The sequence below is a fragment of the Galeopterus variegatus genome, unplaced genomic scaffold (assembly GCF_000696425.1).
Source record: "Galeopterus variegatus unplaced genomic scaffold, G_variegatus-3.0.2 Scaffold44, whole genome shotgun sequence".
Classification (NCBI taxonomy): domain Eukaryota; kingdom Metazoa; phylum Chordata; class Mammalia; order Dermoptera; family Cynocephalidae; genus Galeopterus; species Galeopterus variegatus.
In genome coordinates this window covers 861,668-878,514 of record NW_007726155.1, presented here as the reverse complement: position 1 = coordinate 878,514, position 16,847 = coordinate 861,668, and the positions used below count along the sequence as shown (strand labels likewise).

Here is a 16,847-nt window from a genome sequence, read left to right as displayed (position 1 = left end):
AAAAAAAAAAAAAAAAAAAAAAAAAAAAAAAAAAAAAAAAAAAAAAAAAAAAACCAAGAAAACATTAGCCTAACAATCCAAATCGGACAATGAAAATAGTTTTCACAACTGAAAATGGAAAGAAAAAAAAAAAAAAAAAAGGTAGAGAGAGAAAATAAAAACCGCACAGTTTATAGAAGAATTCTAGTTCAAGCATGCAGTCTAAGTTGAGTTAACCCATGAACCACCACCCAGAAAGGACTGTGCGTATATGTTTTAAGTGACTTTCTATGAACCACATGTTTCATGAACCTGAGTTATACCTGTTTTTAAAAATGAAAGGTGGAAAAAGGAAACCAGCAAGTCTCGCACTTCTTCGGAGTGCGTGATTGTGTGTGTGTGAATGTGGTGTGTGAGCACGTTATAACTCAGATCTACAATAAAACAAACCGTGTAACAGAGTGGAAGCCTACTCTTCACACTACACTGACCACAGTACCCACCGGCACAGCGCCTGATGCCTTTCTGTGAATGGGACAGATTGCCATATGGATGAAGACACTGAACAAGCTGTACAACTCCTGGCGACATGTGCCCAGGGGATTGTCCCATATTAACACCACCTGGGCTGTGGCAATTGTGCTCTGTATGTGCAGTGGCACTGAGGAGGCCATCAGGATGTTATTTTTGAGTACACACAAAAAAGGAAAATTACAGTTAAGAGAATTCTCTGGCTAGCATATCTGTTGCTCAATTCCCGAAATAGTTTCCCAAAGGAACGGTTATCTTCTTTATTCACACAGGCAGAAGTGACAAGCTGGAACACATATTAACAATTTCCCTTTGTGAGCTTCCACTATTGTTTTAATGAGGAGAATATACTTTATAATATACTTAGGCCTTGACTGATTACAAAGGAGGGTGGGGGGTGGAATAAAGAACTTCAGGAATGCTGTACATATGCAACGCACTCATTTGCATTACCCCAGTGAGCGGCCAGCAGAGTGGTAGTTCCCTTGCAAAGACCAGCAGAGCAGGGCTATGGAGTAACAGCAGTGCAAAAAGCTGCACCAAAAAAAAAAAAAAAAAAAAGAAAAAGAGGAAAGAAAGAAAGAAAAGAAAACCAACAGAATAGAATAACAGGACAAAAAAAGCATCTTTTTAAATCTTTAAAAAAAGAGCAACACGACTTCCATTTGAGTCTCCAGCATAGGTCACCGCTTACCTGGCCCCATTATTGGCTTAAGAATATGGGAGCCCTAGTTGTCATTTATGAGAACAAAATGACACCTGGACTTTTCCAAGCCATATGCCTTCTGGAGACTCTTGGATTCCCTTTCCACTTTTGGATAGTTCTGATATCCACCAAAGGACAATTCCTATTCATCTAATCCAAGTGGGAAAGATGTGCACTTCAACAAGAACCTTTTACAGGTAAAAGGGCAAAACCCCTACAACAGACAATGCCACCAGAGTTCCCAAAGGCTTGTCCTGCCCCAGACTTTCCTTCACATCCTCAGTGTAGAATAAACATTAAGAAAGCTAATGAGCATTTGGGAAGAGGGGGCACAGGCCATTCCCCCCCGAGTACAAACACCTGCAAAATGGTTGGGTGCCAACAAGGGGATTTGGCAGAAAACCCATGTTAGCAGCAGTAGTGCACCAGAAAAGAATGTCTACCCTACAAGATGAAAGAAACTGGGGATTCAAACACTATTTGGGGTGGGAAACCTGGCACGTTGGACATGAAACAGCCTGTGGTCGAGATTTGTATTATACAACACCCCCCAAAAAAATCAACCAAAATCAACCGAATTTAAGAGAAACTTATAAAATGAACATGACTCTCCAGACCAATGATGTCATTTTATTGGAAAGCATTTATCATTTAAACACAATAAATAGAAAAAGATTTATAGAGTCTAATGATGCTGTGTTATGGTAAAAAGCACTTTATTGAGGTAAGACACAACAGCTGTTAGAGAATAATGGCTGAGTTTTTTCTTTTAATCACCCCACAAAGTGAACAGTCAAAAAAAACCCATAAACTTTTCCCTTATGGCATGCCAATTTTTAAAAGATTTCTGCCCTAGGACTCCCTGCATGTGTGAATGACAGGAGGTGATACACACCAGGCCACACTACCCCGAGAAAAGCCTTCCTCATACTGCTAAGATCCAGAAGCAACTGGTGTTAAGCAAGGAGACCACAGATCACAACTCCTCAAAGCATTAACAGTTACCGAATGTCAAGCGGCATGTCTGGGGTTTAAAATGTTAATTAGGGGCCGACCCCACCGGAGAGTGAGGCGCTGGGAGCGCAGCTACGCTCCCGCTGCGGGTTCGGATCCTATATAGGGATGGCTGGTGCGCTCACTGGCTGAGCGCGGTGTGGGTGACACCAAGCCAAGGGTTGAGATCCCCTTACCGGTCACGAAAAATAAAACAAAATAAAATAAAATAAAATAAAATGTTAATTAGCCCTCAAGGTGTTGCTGTGCTTTAAAAAAAAAAAAAATTTTTTTTTGCCCTGAACAATTAATTCCTCTGCAGATAGACATGAGATAGGTGATACAGCCAAGAATCTGCTTTCCAGCAAAAATAAGCACCCATATTTTAGGACTCTGCAGGTGGCCACGCCCACTTCTCTTCCCAGTCCCATACACTTGAAAGACATGCCCAGCGTGCTCTCAACATACTCCACTGTTTTTTTCCAAATTATGGCTGAACAGGTAGGTCTGGCCCCAGGCTACAATCCTTAGAGGTTATAGCCTGGTCTTGATCCCTGAGCTTTACCCACTGGAGATTCTAATCAAAGGTCTAGGTTGGGGCCAAGGTGGTTCTGATGAGCAGCCTACTGGGAACTGCCAGAACACGGCAGTCACTGCAAGTACTTGAGGGTCAGGGAGACTTGATGTCCAGTCCCTGCATGGTCACGAATTAGCTGTGTGACTTGGGCAAGTTATGAAACTATTCTGGATCCCAGCTACACCATCTGTACAAAGGGGACAGTACCCCTATCCTCACTGGGAAAATCAGTATCAAGCCCTATGTTAAGTCCTTTGTGTGTTGAGTCTGGCACAATATAACAGTTACATAGATGTTAGCTGCATTATCGTCACCCTCCTATGTCAGGTCCTCATTTCCTAGAGAAGAGGAAAACAGAACCTTAAAAGGGTCATGACATGACACTTGGCCATGATCACAGAGCCAAGGAGAAAACCTCAAGTCAAGATCTTGTGGTAGCTCCTGAGGATAGAAAGCAACTGTGGTCTGGTTGTTCCAGTAATACTACCTCTACTCTGTTGGACTGCACAAGAATGGCAAGCCACTAGTTTTGTGGACTGCATATGTCTGAGATGTCAATCAAATTGGGGGGGGGGGAATTCTATTCTTTCCAATAGTGTCAAAACTAAGGTTAAGTGAGCATACTGCTTGCATTACTTCTCAAACTTGAAGGTGTACACCAAACGCCTGGGGACCTTGCTACTATGCAGATCCTTATTCAGTTGGTCTGGGGTAGAGTCTGAGACTTTGAGTTCCTAACAAGGTTCTAGGTCATTGCAAAGCTGCTGGTCTACAGCCTTTCAGTAGCAAGAATCTAGGGAATGTATAACAAATACCAATTTCCGCACCCCACCTCAGATCAACCGAATCCACATTTTCACAAGAGAGGACTAGGAAGCTGTGTCTTTAACAAATGCCCCATGAGAATGTCATCAAGGAATCTGAGAAACACTGGTCTCATGGTTAAGGTCAGGAGTCAGGAAACATTTTCTGTAAAAGGCCAGGTAGTAAATATTTTAGTTTTTGTTGACCATATGGTTTCTGCCACAACTACGCAAGTTGCCATTGTAGTATGAGAGTAGCCATAGACAATATGCATTTGAATGAGCATACTGTGTCCCAATAAAACTTTATTTACAAAAATAAGCAGTGGGGTGAATTTGGCTGGTTGGCCATAATTTCCTGACCTCTGTTATAGATTGTTTAAATGCCTCAACACATATTTGCAAGAAGTAGCCATAACAACTTGGAAGACAATTTGGGACAATTTGATCATAGGTTCTCCAAAATGCTCTACTGGGAAAGAAAGATTTCTGATAACTAGTTTGCTCAGTGCTTCAAATCAAAAGAACTGCAAAACAAATTGTTATCTGATTTTTGAAAATGAAGAACTATTCAGAATAATGGGAGCTAGAGTTTACTGCTTTAATTTCTGGCTCAATAGACCCTAAATATCAGTAAGAACATATGCAAAGGTTAAAGGTTTGTGTATCTGGAACAGTTCTGAAAACAAACTTCTAGAATTTTAGCAAGTAAACCAAGAGCTCCAACATTTTATTTAACAACATAGAATTTTGTTTAAAAAAAAAAAAAAAAGAAGAAAAATGAAATACCAGGCATGTCCACATTTCAATGTTCCTTGCTTTTTGCAAATAGCAGGGCCAGTAAACACAAATGTTGTTGTTATATAGTCAAATACATGGCAGTATGTCAAGAGGCCACAAATCAAAAACAGAAACTGTGTATCAGGTAAAACTGTCTCAAAGTATACTAGCCAAGCAAAAACCTTCAGGGGTTATTTGAAGGCAGCTGCCAACTGTGGAGTGCAGAAAATGCAAGCGACTGGAATACATGGAGCTGTGTCAATAAATGAGAATGAAAATGAAGGAACATAGTGTTTAGACAGAAGGCAAGTTAAACCTCATAGAGAAAAGTACCCAGTTGGGTCAACTGTTTTTGAAAACAATATGATGGCCTCAAAGCAAGCAGAGGCAGCACAACCACAATCTTTTCAGAGTTTAAAGAAACCTCCTTCACCAAATCCTTAAGAAAGCCTTGGAACAAACATTTAGAAGAGCTATGAATCTGAGAAACACTCAAGTTATAAAACATCTACTAATGGTGGCTGAACTGAAAGCAAAAAGCTGGGAAGGATCAGAAAAGAGGAATATTTCTAATGTGGACTACAGAGGACAGCTGAAATAGAATAAAGACCATATGATGTGTTCAATGAGGAAACACAAGATTTATAAGGCAGGAAAGAAAGTGAGGATACTTATAAAGGAGAAAGGCTTGTTTTGCGTTTGCCTGTGTGCAAAGCCTGCATGGGGTTCATTTTTGCTTGTTGTGTGCCGTTTCAGACCATAAATGATTTATGTTTTGTAAGTCCCACCCTCCCCACCCCTTCCTTTATGAAAGGTCTAATAAATATTTGTATCCACCTTTAAACAGGACACTTTGGTATTTTTCTTCAAAGACAGTGATTTGCATATGTCAATAAATGTTTTTGTTAAACCAAATTTAAGTTAAATTTAAAATTTCTTTTAGGGACTTTTAAAAAATTTATCAAAATTAAGTATTCACTTCTAAGCTGAATAAAAACTTTAAATACCATTCTATACACAAAAAAGACAGACCTAAGATTGGATCTTGAAAATGCCTCTAACCAGTCCTGTGACCCTGGTTTAGTTACTCAATTTCTATAATTTGATTTCGTCATCTGTAAAACGGGTATAATAATCCCTACTGCTTCCCAAGAGGTATGTGGATAAAATGAGACCTCATTCAATATCCAAGAGTCTGGCCAGTGGTTGGCACAGAGAAGGAACTGTTTAATGTGAGTTTACTTCCCTTTCCCTCGTGCATCATAACATAATGTGATATTCAGAATTTTAATTCAGGCAATTACTTAAGTAGTAATTGCTATTTGTATTTACATAGCTGCTTTGATCCAAAAAGCTCAAAGGGTTTTACTAAATTTAGTATTTTAATAAATGTTTCATTTGCATTCTGTTGATTCTGTTTACCCACACCAAAACTTGAAATTTCCTAAAGTGAGATAGTCAGACAAGTTAAAGAAATAAGCCAATATCTTCATGTTTACAGGTATCCCAGGCCTGAGTTTTGTCAAGTTATCCGAGAAGTTAAGACTCCCTGCTCCTGGGGAATAAACTGACAGTAAGAGGCTTGAATGCACCTGCTTCCTCTTGTGGCTCCCTCATAGCCTCTGCCTGTTGAACTTGATCCCTACCTTGCTTCTCTCAGGCACTGACAACAGAGGTATGTTTATTGCACCAATGAATTTATATATAATCGGCGCAATAAACATTATTAAATTGTCGGAGAAAATCAAAGCACGAAGCACAGCGCCAGTACTGAATTCTAATGATGCTGAATGTCCGTGATTGCACAGGGACAGGATCTTAACAAGCCTTGATTTGAGCGCTGGCATCCGCCTCACAAATCACATGGGCCACTCCTCCTGTAACAGTGCTGAATATTGATAAATGTCTCTACCCTGCACAACAGGGAAGTGGGTTTCTATTGGCAATCTTTACCAAAGAGTGTTTTTTCCCTTTTCTACACTCAAGGGTTTACCCTGAATGATTTAATTACAATTTTCCTTGTGTAAGACAAATTAAAGAGGAGAGTAAGAGTGTCGTGCCAGGCACATTATTTATCTCCTTAACAGACTGCAGCAGCTCACCAAACCCCAGAGCTGCCGCTACAGCAGCTGCTCTCAGGAGCCAGCAAAATGCATGGGGGCAAGGTGAGTGGGGGCAGAAGAAGGAGTTTTCCAAATGGCATGGAAATAAGCAACTCAGCTGAAATTATTAGACATCTCACCACTTTACAAACAAAAACCTCTCATAATACTATTTTTCCAACAAATTTTCACATAAAGCATTCCCAGGACGTTTCAGAAAAAATTCTTAAAGCCGCTAACCCAAGATCAAGTTTGTGGGGATTGATTATTATTTGGTGGGGCAAGGGCTCTTGCTTATTCAGATACTGCTCCATGAGAATAAAGGGAAAAAAAATATTACATGGAAATCAAGGGAGAGCTTGGAAGGATATATATCTCACAAATGCATTGGTGAATAACAGATGAAACTTCTCCAAGGCAGTGACAAGGAACTCCTGAGACAATCAACAGCTCAGTGTACAAGTGACAGCTTTTTTCTATTATTTTTTACCATTTTATACTATTTAAACTGGATATCACACGTGATTTTTAAATTAACCATTATAAGGTAATGCCACACAATATTCATTTTAAGTACCTATATGTATGCAAAGCTAGCTAACTACTAATTAATTTTTTTAAATGATGAATTCTATCAGCTTAAAACTTTTGAGATATCTTTAACTTAAGGTGCTCATTTATTTTGTTGGCTCCATTCAGTTAAAATGTGCTGACTAGAATTTTCCTTTAATCCAGCCACGTCTAGGAATCTACCAGATAATATAAACTGAGAGATTCAGGAGATTAAATAGTGGCATATAATCTCACAGTTGCTTCCTCTTTGCATGTACAGTTGGAAAACGGCTGTTTTTTTACATCCAGATTAAGGCTCATTGGAATCTGAATTCTTTTTTGATCCATATTCTAATTTTGGTGTGTAATACAATGAAGATTAAGTAAAACTTGGTGCAAATAAGGACCATAAAAAAAAAAATCAAACAAATTTAGTCTCCTGGAATCAGACAGTCTCTTAGATCCATTCACTTTCAAATGTGCCTTATGACATGAAAAGGGCTATTCTTCTCCGGCTTGCCTTCTTGCTAATCTATCTCCTGACTGCAGATATATAACCTTTTAGAATGAAACTGAGCACAGTGCATCTAAACAAGAAGAGTTTTCTGTGTCACAGGAAATCTGTGCAGGCTCCACAACGGCCGACAAGATTGCAACAAATACCTTAAGTGCATCAGTCGCATTTTTCAGTGTATGCCTCCTGCTCTGCCTATGGATAAAGATGTAATTCAATCACTCTGCAGTAGTAAATGGACAGCTTCAACCTTAGGACACCAAAAGCAAGTACAGCAAAGGACAACAGCCTAGAATCTTTTCTTTAAAGCTATCTAAGGTTTTCTATTTTGAAAATAATAATAATAATAATAAAGACATTATGAGAGATTATAAAGCAAGACTTAAGATTGGCTTCCAGACACACATACCTATCCCCACTGGAAACAACAGAAACCACATTTTGACCAATGACTCCAAACTGATTCTTACTTTCCACCATTCTGTTCTTCAAACTCATCCAAAACAGTAAGTTTAAAGCATCTTTTAGTTCTTTGATGTCTGCCACAAAAATTCCAAAATGATCTTAAAAGGATAGTTGCAAATTTTGGTTAAAACATATATATTATCCTCATCTCTAGCAACTGTTCATGTTTTTTATGCTTGAATATGATACATATAAATATGTGTGTGTGTGCGTGTGTGTATATGTGTGTGTGTGTATATAATTCAGATAATATTTCTCTGGCATAAAGATACACATCTAATCAAACCAGTGAGCTTAATATATTTTGAGAAGTAAATGAAATTACATTTGTAATTGCTCTACTGAAATATATTATTAATAAAATTTCCACAAAGTCATTTTTACTGAAAAAAAAAATTGCTTTTTCCTGATGAAAATGGCATTTGCTATCACAAACTACATTTAAGGTTTCTTTTCTTCTGTGTGTGGAAGTGCTGCATATGAAAAATACAGGAAACTGTTTAAAAACAGTAAACTAAGTAACAGTTTTCAGTTTTAGGAGCAGTACATATTCCACTTTTGAAAAGCATTTCAACAGCAGTATTAATACTTCTGGGTGCTAAAATACAATAACATGAATTAGCAGCTTTATTTTCTTAGAACTCCACGCTCACATGACATAATCCGGATCTCTAAAACAATCTCAGCTTCAACTAACATTCCTGTGAAACTCAGGGCAATTTAAAACATAAAGTCTTAACTTCTAAATAGAAATACAGTAGTTGAGACAGTGCTACAATGTATCTCACGATCAGGAGAAAGTGTGCTATACGTGTTGGGATGTGTACATACAATGCACCCTCCATCTCTCTATCCTTCAAACCTTCACTCAGTGTCTATACAGAAAAGGTCATGTCCTTTGGGGACACAACAATGCAAAAGACGAGCTCTCTGCCTTCAAGGAAGGCACTGTGGAGTAATGTAAATTCTAATTTTTCTCAAACCATGATTCAACATTGCCCACAGCAGACACCACTATTGCCCTAGAAGGCACTTAGAGCCAAGGAATTCAGCTCGTATGGAGTGACCACTTGGCAGAAAGAGGAGGCCTGGAAACCTTGAGACCCAACCCATCCAATGAAGAACTACAAGACTTCTGCCCAGGTTCCTAAGCTGAAGAGTAGATCCATCTAAGTGCTAATTCCATGTTGAAAAGGTGAAAATAATTAGATGCTTCAAACCCAAACCATATTGAATACATTCTTAAGTAATCACATGCACATTCTAGTCACATGGAACCAATTAGGGACCCCTGAGATACAGCAAGACCACCCACTCCTCCCATGTTGAAGACCATTTTGGGCACATCTCAGTGGCTTGTTCCTACCTTTCCCTTTTGGGAGTGTGGACTGAGAGCTGTCCGTTGGTAGAGGCATGTGGGTTCATTATTAAGGAGGTCTTGGAAGGGGCAGAGGAAGAGACACATGTCGTGGTCAGATCCAAACTGCTGTGATTGTTGCCTGTGGTTTCTTCTGCAGTATGAGCACTTGTCACTTCTTTCCAGAGCTGCTGCAGTTCTGTTGGAATCATGCCTGAAACAAACAAATTGGATAATTAAATCAATTAACAGCTAATTCCGTCCTCTTCAAACAGTAATTAAATCAAAGAGTCAGTAAACAAAGCCTAGTGTTAGGGGGGTTTTTTGGTGTGTGCAGTTTTTTTTTTCCCTCCCAACTAAGGCAAATACGGTAGTAAGAAGCGTGTCCTCCTACGGAGCAGCTGAGCTGAAGTGTCCTCATCACACAGAAAAGACACCCGAGAAAAGGATTCGAAACACAGTTACTTTGCAACAACAGTATGCCTCTCTCCATCCAAAATGTTGTTTCTCCATTTTTTAAAAAAAGTAGATAGATGTTACCTTATTTTTAGACACAAAGAAGGGCTCAAAATAAATTTATTCAACTATACTGTTATGACAACACGAACCACGAAATGAATAATTTTTGTGCTTAAGTCTCAAATGATGACAAATAGCTTTGTTATTAAATACAGTTTTTATTAATCACTTTTAGACATAAATTATGAATTCATATCGTCTCCCTGAAATGCTTTTCAACTTTTAACAGTCAAATTGATTATACTATGATTATTTCATTAACACACCTATCTTCCTCATTAATTTTGGTTTCTTGTACCACATGCTTAATTGATGGATGTGTCTACTGAAAAACTGTATAACTTTTTATACAAGTAACACTATTATTACTGTCATTTCTTAGATCAATGCTAATGAACCATTGCAGAATAAAATGAAAACGTAAAATAAACGTGGAGTAATAAAGTTCCCTTGCTTTTTTCAGGGGGTCAAAATGGACAAGGGTTTTAAAGACTAAGTTTCAACCTGTATTTTTCCCCAAGAAGAGATCTAATCAGTATGTCAATCTCACTACTGTGGGCCTCTTAGTCTTAGGCAGCATGCCCCTACAGCCCAGGATTTCCAAATCTCACCTCAATGCACATTCTAGTGCATACATGCACAGAAAAAAATGTATTCTGAATGGCAACTAACAACAACTAACCACTACTAGCAGCAGCTTCCTTTGGAAGAACACTGAAAAGAAATCATGAACCCTGTACATCACAAGGCAATTCCGCATTCGAATTGGACATCTGGATTGCAGTTCATTGTTTCAATCAACTGTAACATAGCCATCCTAGAAAGCCAGCCATTTTCTGAATATATAGCAGCAGCCGAAACAGGCATGTTTCTTACCAAACCTAAGGTATTGAATTAAAAAAGGAGGCTGTGTGCATTATATTCATTTGAAACACATAATAAAAAATGCCAAGGTCTAAATTTAATTTATTTTTGTCATTTAGAATACAATGGATAGATAATCATCTCAACGTGATCAGCCAAACATCTTTACTTTGCTAAACTGTTAAAGATTTTAATTATGCTAGCATTGGAGAGCACTGGTCTAATGAGGCGATGGACTCCAGAGAATCCGAGTGGTTAAGAACTGTGAAATGAGTCTGATAGGATTTTTTTATATTCACCGTGGATCGTTTGCATATCAAAGAGGAGTAAATTATTGCACAGCAGACCAATAACCTTCCCCGCCTTTCTGAGAGGAGTGTTAACAAAAACAGTTGGTCTCTTCTAACGGGTTCTCCACGAAAATGTTCAAATGCTTAAGTATTTGCAATTTATATATATTATAAAGGAGGCTTCAAATGATACATTAAGTGGTCAGATTTTCTTAGAATGCATCCTTGACAGCCAAGCCAGTTTTCTTCTCCCTTCATAAAAATCAAATGCCAATTATATTCTGATGGATTTTGTCCCAAATGAGCATTTAGTTATTAGGCATATTCAATTATTACTTGTCCCCTGAAATTAAACCTCGGAGGCAAATTAAACAAAGGGAAAGGTCACTACACAATCCCTTGTCCAGTTTTGCTGCATCTGGGCTATTATTTTCAAATACCTTTCGAAGTGACAGGTGGGATGCGTTTGGAGCTAACAGGCTGCCACTGTGGTTTACATACCAACAATTACCTGTGAATATGGCTGACCCTTGGGCCACTGTCTGCTCAATTGAAACAACAGTGAATAGGCTTGTCTGTTGATGATAGCGTATTGATATACAAGCACGTAAGTCAACACCTATTTTTATTTTCTAGGGAGTAAACACATGAAAAGAAGCTGCCTCTTTTTTCAACTAGAACTAACTGATTTCTGGGTCAGCTGCATGGGACGTAGGAAGACTGGAAGAACATGGTTCAAGCAACTGGGTTAACACTTTCCCTCCAAGAAAAGCAGAACTTTGAAGCTGTTTTACAGGTATGCTGTTTATCCAGCAAACAATGCCAAAGACAAATGTATTCAACACTTGTAACACCTACAGAGTACATTAATGTTACTCTACGCTCCTTTTATTCCAGTGAGGTACCAAATCAGTTTTATCATCCATAGGGGAGAAATGGTTAACTCACTGAGTGACAACAGCAGTACTTCTGGGTCAAATTGCAATGTGATAATTACATTTAAGAACATTATCATCGGACTTAATGGGGGGGGGGGGGGACGACACACAGCCAAATTGCTCTCCTCCATGGATGCCACACCTTGTTAGTGATGTTAAACTGTTGGTTCAACCAAAGGATGCTGTTATTTGACAGCCAAGATCTCATGACAGAATGAAGACAGGTAAAAGGTAAGCTAGTCACTCATTAGACTAAAAGGATACCAAATTTCCAGAAAGCATGCTTTTCTCCCAAAATGGGGGAGTATGAATAGTACCAAGTTAATCAAAGCCATTAACAGGTACATAACCAAACATGTAATTTTCTCCCAACTAGAGTTTACATTTTAAAAATTAAAAGGTCAGAATGATACTGAAAAAATATTTCTATATGAAATTACTGGTGCTAGAGAGATGATTAAAGAGACCAGGGTGAAAAACAGATATGCTAATTATGTAAAACAGAGAGAAGACCCTGCAATAACCTTAAAAATAACAACAACAAAAATCCCTGCATTTCATAATATAAAACCTTTAGGGAAAAAAAAAAGGCCTTCAAAATATTACTCTCAATCTATTCCTATACTTTGACATTTACATACACGTTTAAGGTAATTTAGCCAAGGCCATAAACAGGTATGCAAAAGAATCTTGGTGATTTTATTATAACGTGGGCATTACCAGCATTTTTAACAGATAACCCCTGTGCCTTGCTGCATTTCTTTTTCCAGGACAACTGGCGCCTTCATTAGAAAAGAGAATGCAGGCACGGGTTTAAAAAATGTAGTTGTGGGGACAGTTGACAGATTACTTTTCCTAGAACTCAATTTTACAACCCCAGGTATCCCTGGCTCGAAGACAAACAGAGTTGATCAACCTTTTTTTGTCCTTGTGCATCCATACCCAGGTGACCATGTTCAAGCAAGCAGAAAGTTGATTTAAACCTCATAATGACATCAGTTTTAAGCCATCATCTCTCTCTGATAAAAAAAAAAAAATTGTGCTGTAGTCCAACATGACTGAATTCTCAAGCCACTTTGGGCAAGGGGGTGGGGAGACAAAACCAACCTTCTGATTCACGAGATGGCAACGACACTGGTAGGTAGTTCACTTTACTGCAGGAACCTGACTCCAGAAATATTTATATTTATATTAATGTCCTCTCAGGCACACACATACACACACCCCTTAGATTTTAAATATACTTCTTCCTAATGTTGCAGGGGCTAATAGTTACAGCAGACTGCTAAGCATATCAATCAATGCCATGGCTAGTGAATTACCTACCGGTGTCTCTGATATGTTACCACAGAGATTACACTTCATGCATCACCACATTCATTTCTTTCACATTACACATGAGCTTGTCTTGTCACTGCCCAATTGCCCTCTTTTGGACAGCTTAACTGATGTACTATAACAATGAACCTTAGTGAGCAAACTTAATAGTATAGGAGCGGTGGGAACAGATGAGAGAGGTTGGAGCTTGAGTCCGGTGGGTGTGTGAGAACAGCCTGCCACGTTTCCAACAATAAACCCGAAGGTGTAATTAATGCACGTTATAACATTTGCAAGCAAAGAATTGCATTAGCCAATGTGTCTTTTCTTTTCCCCTCGTATTGCTCAGCTACCTGATGTTCTATTTTGACAGCAATGGAGGAGATGCTGGTTCTGTATCAAGCAGTTCAGCGGTCATGGCAGAAAGGGGCGGAGGAGCAAAAGAGAAGTTAAAGGTGCAAAAATCCTAGTCCTCAACATGAAAACAAAAACAAAACCCCCCATAAGGGACAGAAGTTGGGTGTGACTGCCTCAAGGCACAAGATTCAAATACAGGCATGCTTCACCAGCTCCACTTGACACCAACAGTTACTAAACAAATGTCCACGCTTTAAGCAACACAACGGAGGTTTCACATTTTCAAACGTCTTCAGATAGAAACAGAATCCAAAACACCAAAGGCTTTAGCTACCAGACTTTAAGGCACATAATATACAAACATTCGAAGCTACTAGAACTGAAAAGACTGCAGGCCTTAAGGAGGCAAATGAAATCTGCTATGAGATTTACCATGTAAATAACATACCATGTATGAGATGTGGAATGGCATTTTTAAACACAAGCATGACACTTTCTCCTCCCTTCCTTCTATGTAGTTCTGAATAATCCACATGCTTTCCCATTACATAAGTGGAAGTCAAAGTGGCTCAAACCAAGATGTTCTAAAAACACCTAGAGTTCCCATTTGTTTCTCATGTCCAACACACTTGGGATAAATGGTCAGTGGCTTTTCAAAATAAATTCACTAAATCCATAAAATCTTGTTACTTTTCAAGGAATCCCAGTTTTTGGAGAAGAACTGGAGATGGAAATGGCATCCGTTCTGATGAATGTACAACCAGCTTGCTCAAAAATCAACAGAACAGCGTGAAAAGAAAGAAAAAAAAAAAAAAAGTAAACCAAACAAACTCCAACCTTGGCTTTGTAACAGAGATTGATTTTAATCATTTGTAGAAAAATAAGCCTGAACTTATCTCTAGATATTAAAAAATGGCATTTATAAGGTAATCCTAAAATTTAAAATAGAGCAAGTTACATAAAATATGTCTGAAAATAACAATAGCCTACAATAAAATTCCTTTGTGGTTCCCAAACTGAAATGCTGGAAGACTCCATATTAAAATGCTCAGTAAGTGCAAAGTAGCATTTCACTCCTTTACTCCAAGAACATGCAACAATGGGATCACTCTGTTGCTATTAAGTTCAGATCATCCGAAGTCTTCACTTTGGCATCAACAAGCACTTCAACTTCTCCAAGAGTTCATCATTACTACTCTCAGCTTTTTAAAAAAAGTTACTGTATACATGTTTTAGATGAACCCTTTCCTTTAAGACAAGCTGGAATATGCCAAGAGACTCCACCACCTCCACCCAGTCTTAACAGAGCTGTGCCTTCTGTATAATCAACGCATACCTTGAGCAAGAGGTTGAAGAGGAAGGGCAGGCTGCCCAGGCTGAATGGTTAGAAGGCCTTGGCGCTGCAAAGACAGGAGGTGCTGCTGCTGTAACTGCTGCATCTGTAAAAGCTGCTGCTGAAAAGCCAACTGCTGGGTAGCCACCTGCTGTTGCTGTAAGAAATCAGGGAGAAAAAAATGAGATGGCCACCTCCCAAGGAAGGTTAAAAGTATGGACGTTTCAAAACTCACCGTCATCGTCAGATACTGAGAATGGTCATTAGAGCTCAGTGGAGGGCGCAATGTCAAGGTTTAAAAGGGACAAAACATACCACCTCTGAAGAGAAGTGAGGAGGTGAGCGTATTACCCTTCTCCTGCTTGCTCCCATGGAAAAATAATTCATCAATCAAGCCAGTTTTCCCTACAGTTTGAAAAGCCCGAGTTTTGTAGTTAAGGAGTGAACTTTCAGACTTTAAAATGTTTAATTATTCGCACTAGAAAGAAGACTGCATCACTCTAGTCTGGAGGGATCTGAACCCTGAACTTTTGGGAGTGTAAAGGAACAAGGTGCCTCCCTCCCCGCCTGCACTGGCAGAAGCTTTTAACTGCTCTGTTTATCACTTCTGACATAAATAAATGAGAAAAAATCAGACCTTTGAAGAAGAAAAACTTCATCTAATATTGTTAATTAGCCATGACAAACGATGAAATAACATTGTAAATCTTTCATAGAAACAGCCACTAGATTTTAATTACACACATTCATAATTTAGCAAACAACATCGTACTCAACTATGAGTGTTTAATATGAACGACACTCCAAGCTTCAGATGCCTTAACTTGGCTTTAGTCTCAGAAACCCCCAGGTCTGCTTGCTAGTCTTGCTTCCCCCACCAGCTTTGTTCTTGAAAAGAAGGGGATTTACGATATGATAAATATCTTTTTGTTGATTGGACAATGACAGGAGGAAAACTTTTGTTGTGTAAAACATGAATACATCATTCCTGTATTTAGCAGGCCTTGCTCCAGCCAAAAAAATTAATGTAGATTTCCTCAGTAATTATCTGAGTGATAGAAAGATAATACAGTGCAGTAGTACAATAAATAGAAGGAAATTATCTAATATCCTTAATCTGCTAGGAATCATATCGAGGTGGAGGTCTTAGCCACATTATGGCTAACAATTATGAAAGGAAAATTAACCCTTCCCAAACTGTAGCCAAAAACCAGAAAGTAAAGATTCGTCAACAAAAAAACAAAATCAGTTTTCCTAATTCTGGGTATTACCCAAAAGATCAGAGAGACTTTTGTAACTAAAAGGACTATCCAATTCTTTCAGAACCCGTGTGTTCTGGTTAATAACTATACTTTACAAACAACTCCATTCACTTAACCTAACACATGACCTTGATCTGATACACCCATAAAATGGTGTGTATATCAAGACCTTCTGATGCAAAGTTCAAAGAAAAATAAAAATGGTGGTTTTCTTTCAGTCTCCATGTAGTTTCCTTTACAGTAAAAACCATCATTCTCATATTAGCAACCAATTTCAGACTTACTACCATGCCACTGAGAAAGTTAATTGAGTTTCACTCCGAAAAACAAATTCTATACCACTAACAACAAAAATTTAAATAAATTTAAATGAAAAGCCAGTGTTTTCATTTTAAGAACAGCATGCATAAAATGATCCAATTGTTTTCACCCCTTCCCAAGTTATCACATTAATGTAAAACCCAATGATAGCCATATTCATGTCAAAATGATTTTTTCACTTCCTCTACAGGTATTAACTCACGACATTAAAAAACAAAAAATGGAAAGAGAGAAAACAACATTGACACAATAAAAGATCAGGGAATTAGCTCTTCTTGAAGTAAAAT

General features: G+C 38.4%; 1 protein-coding gene across 7 annotated transcripts in view; it reads right to left on the bottom strand.

Annotated features, from left to right (window-relative positions):
• FOXP1 (forkhead box P1) overlaps nt 1-16,847 on the bottom strand; it is a 569,779-nt gene that overhangs the window by 72,833 nt on the left and 480,099 nt on the right. For all 7 annotated transcript variants that reach the window (XM_008571751.1, XM_008571756.1, XM_008571760.1 and 4 more), the window contains 2 exons: nt 14,981-15,134; nt 9,369-9,573 (listed from right to left, as the gene is read on the bottom strand). In XM_008571751.1, coding sequence (XP_008569973.1) covers nt 9,369-9,573; nt 14,981-15,134 — 359 coding nt within the window. The remainder of the gene's footprint in view (nt 1-9,368; nt 9,574-14,980; nt 15,135-16,847) is intronic.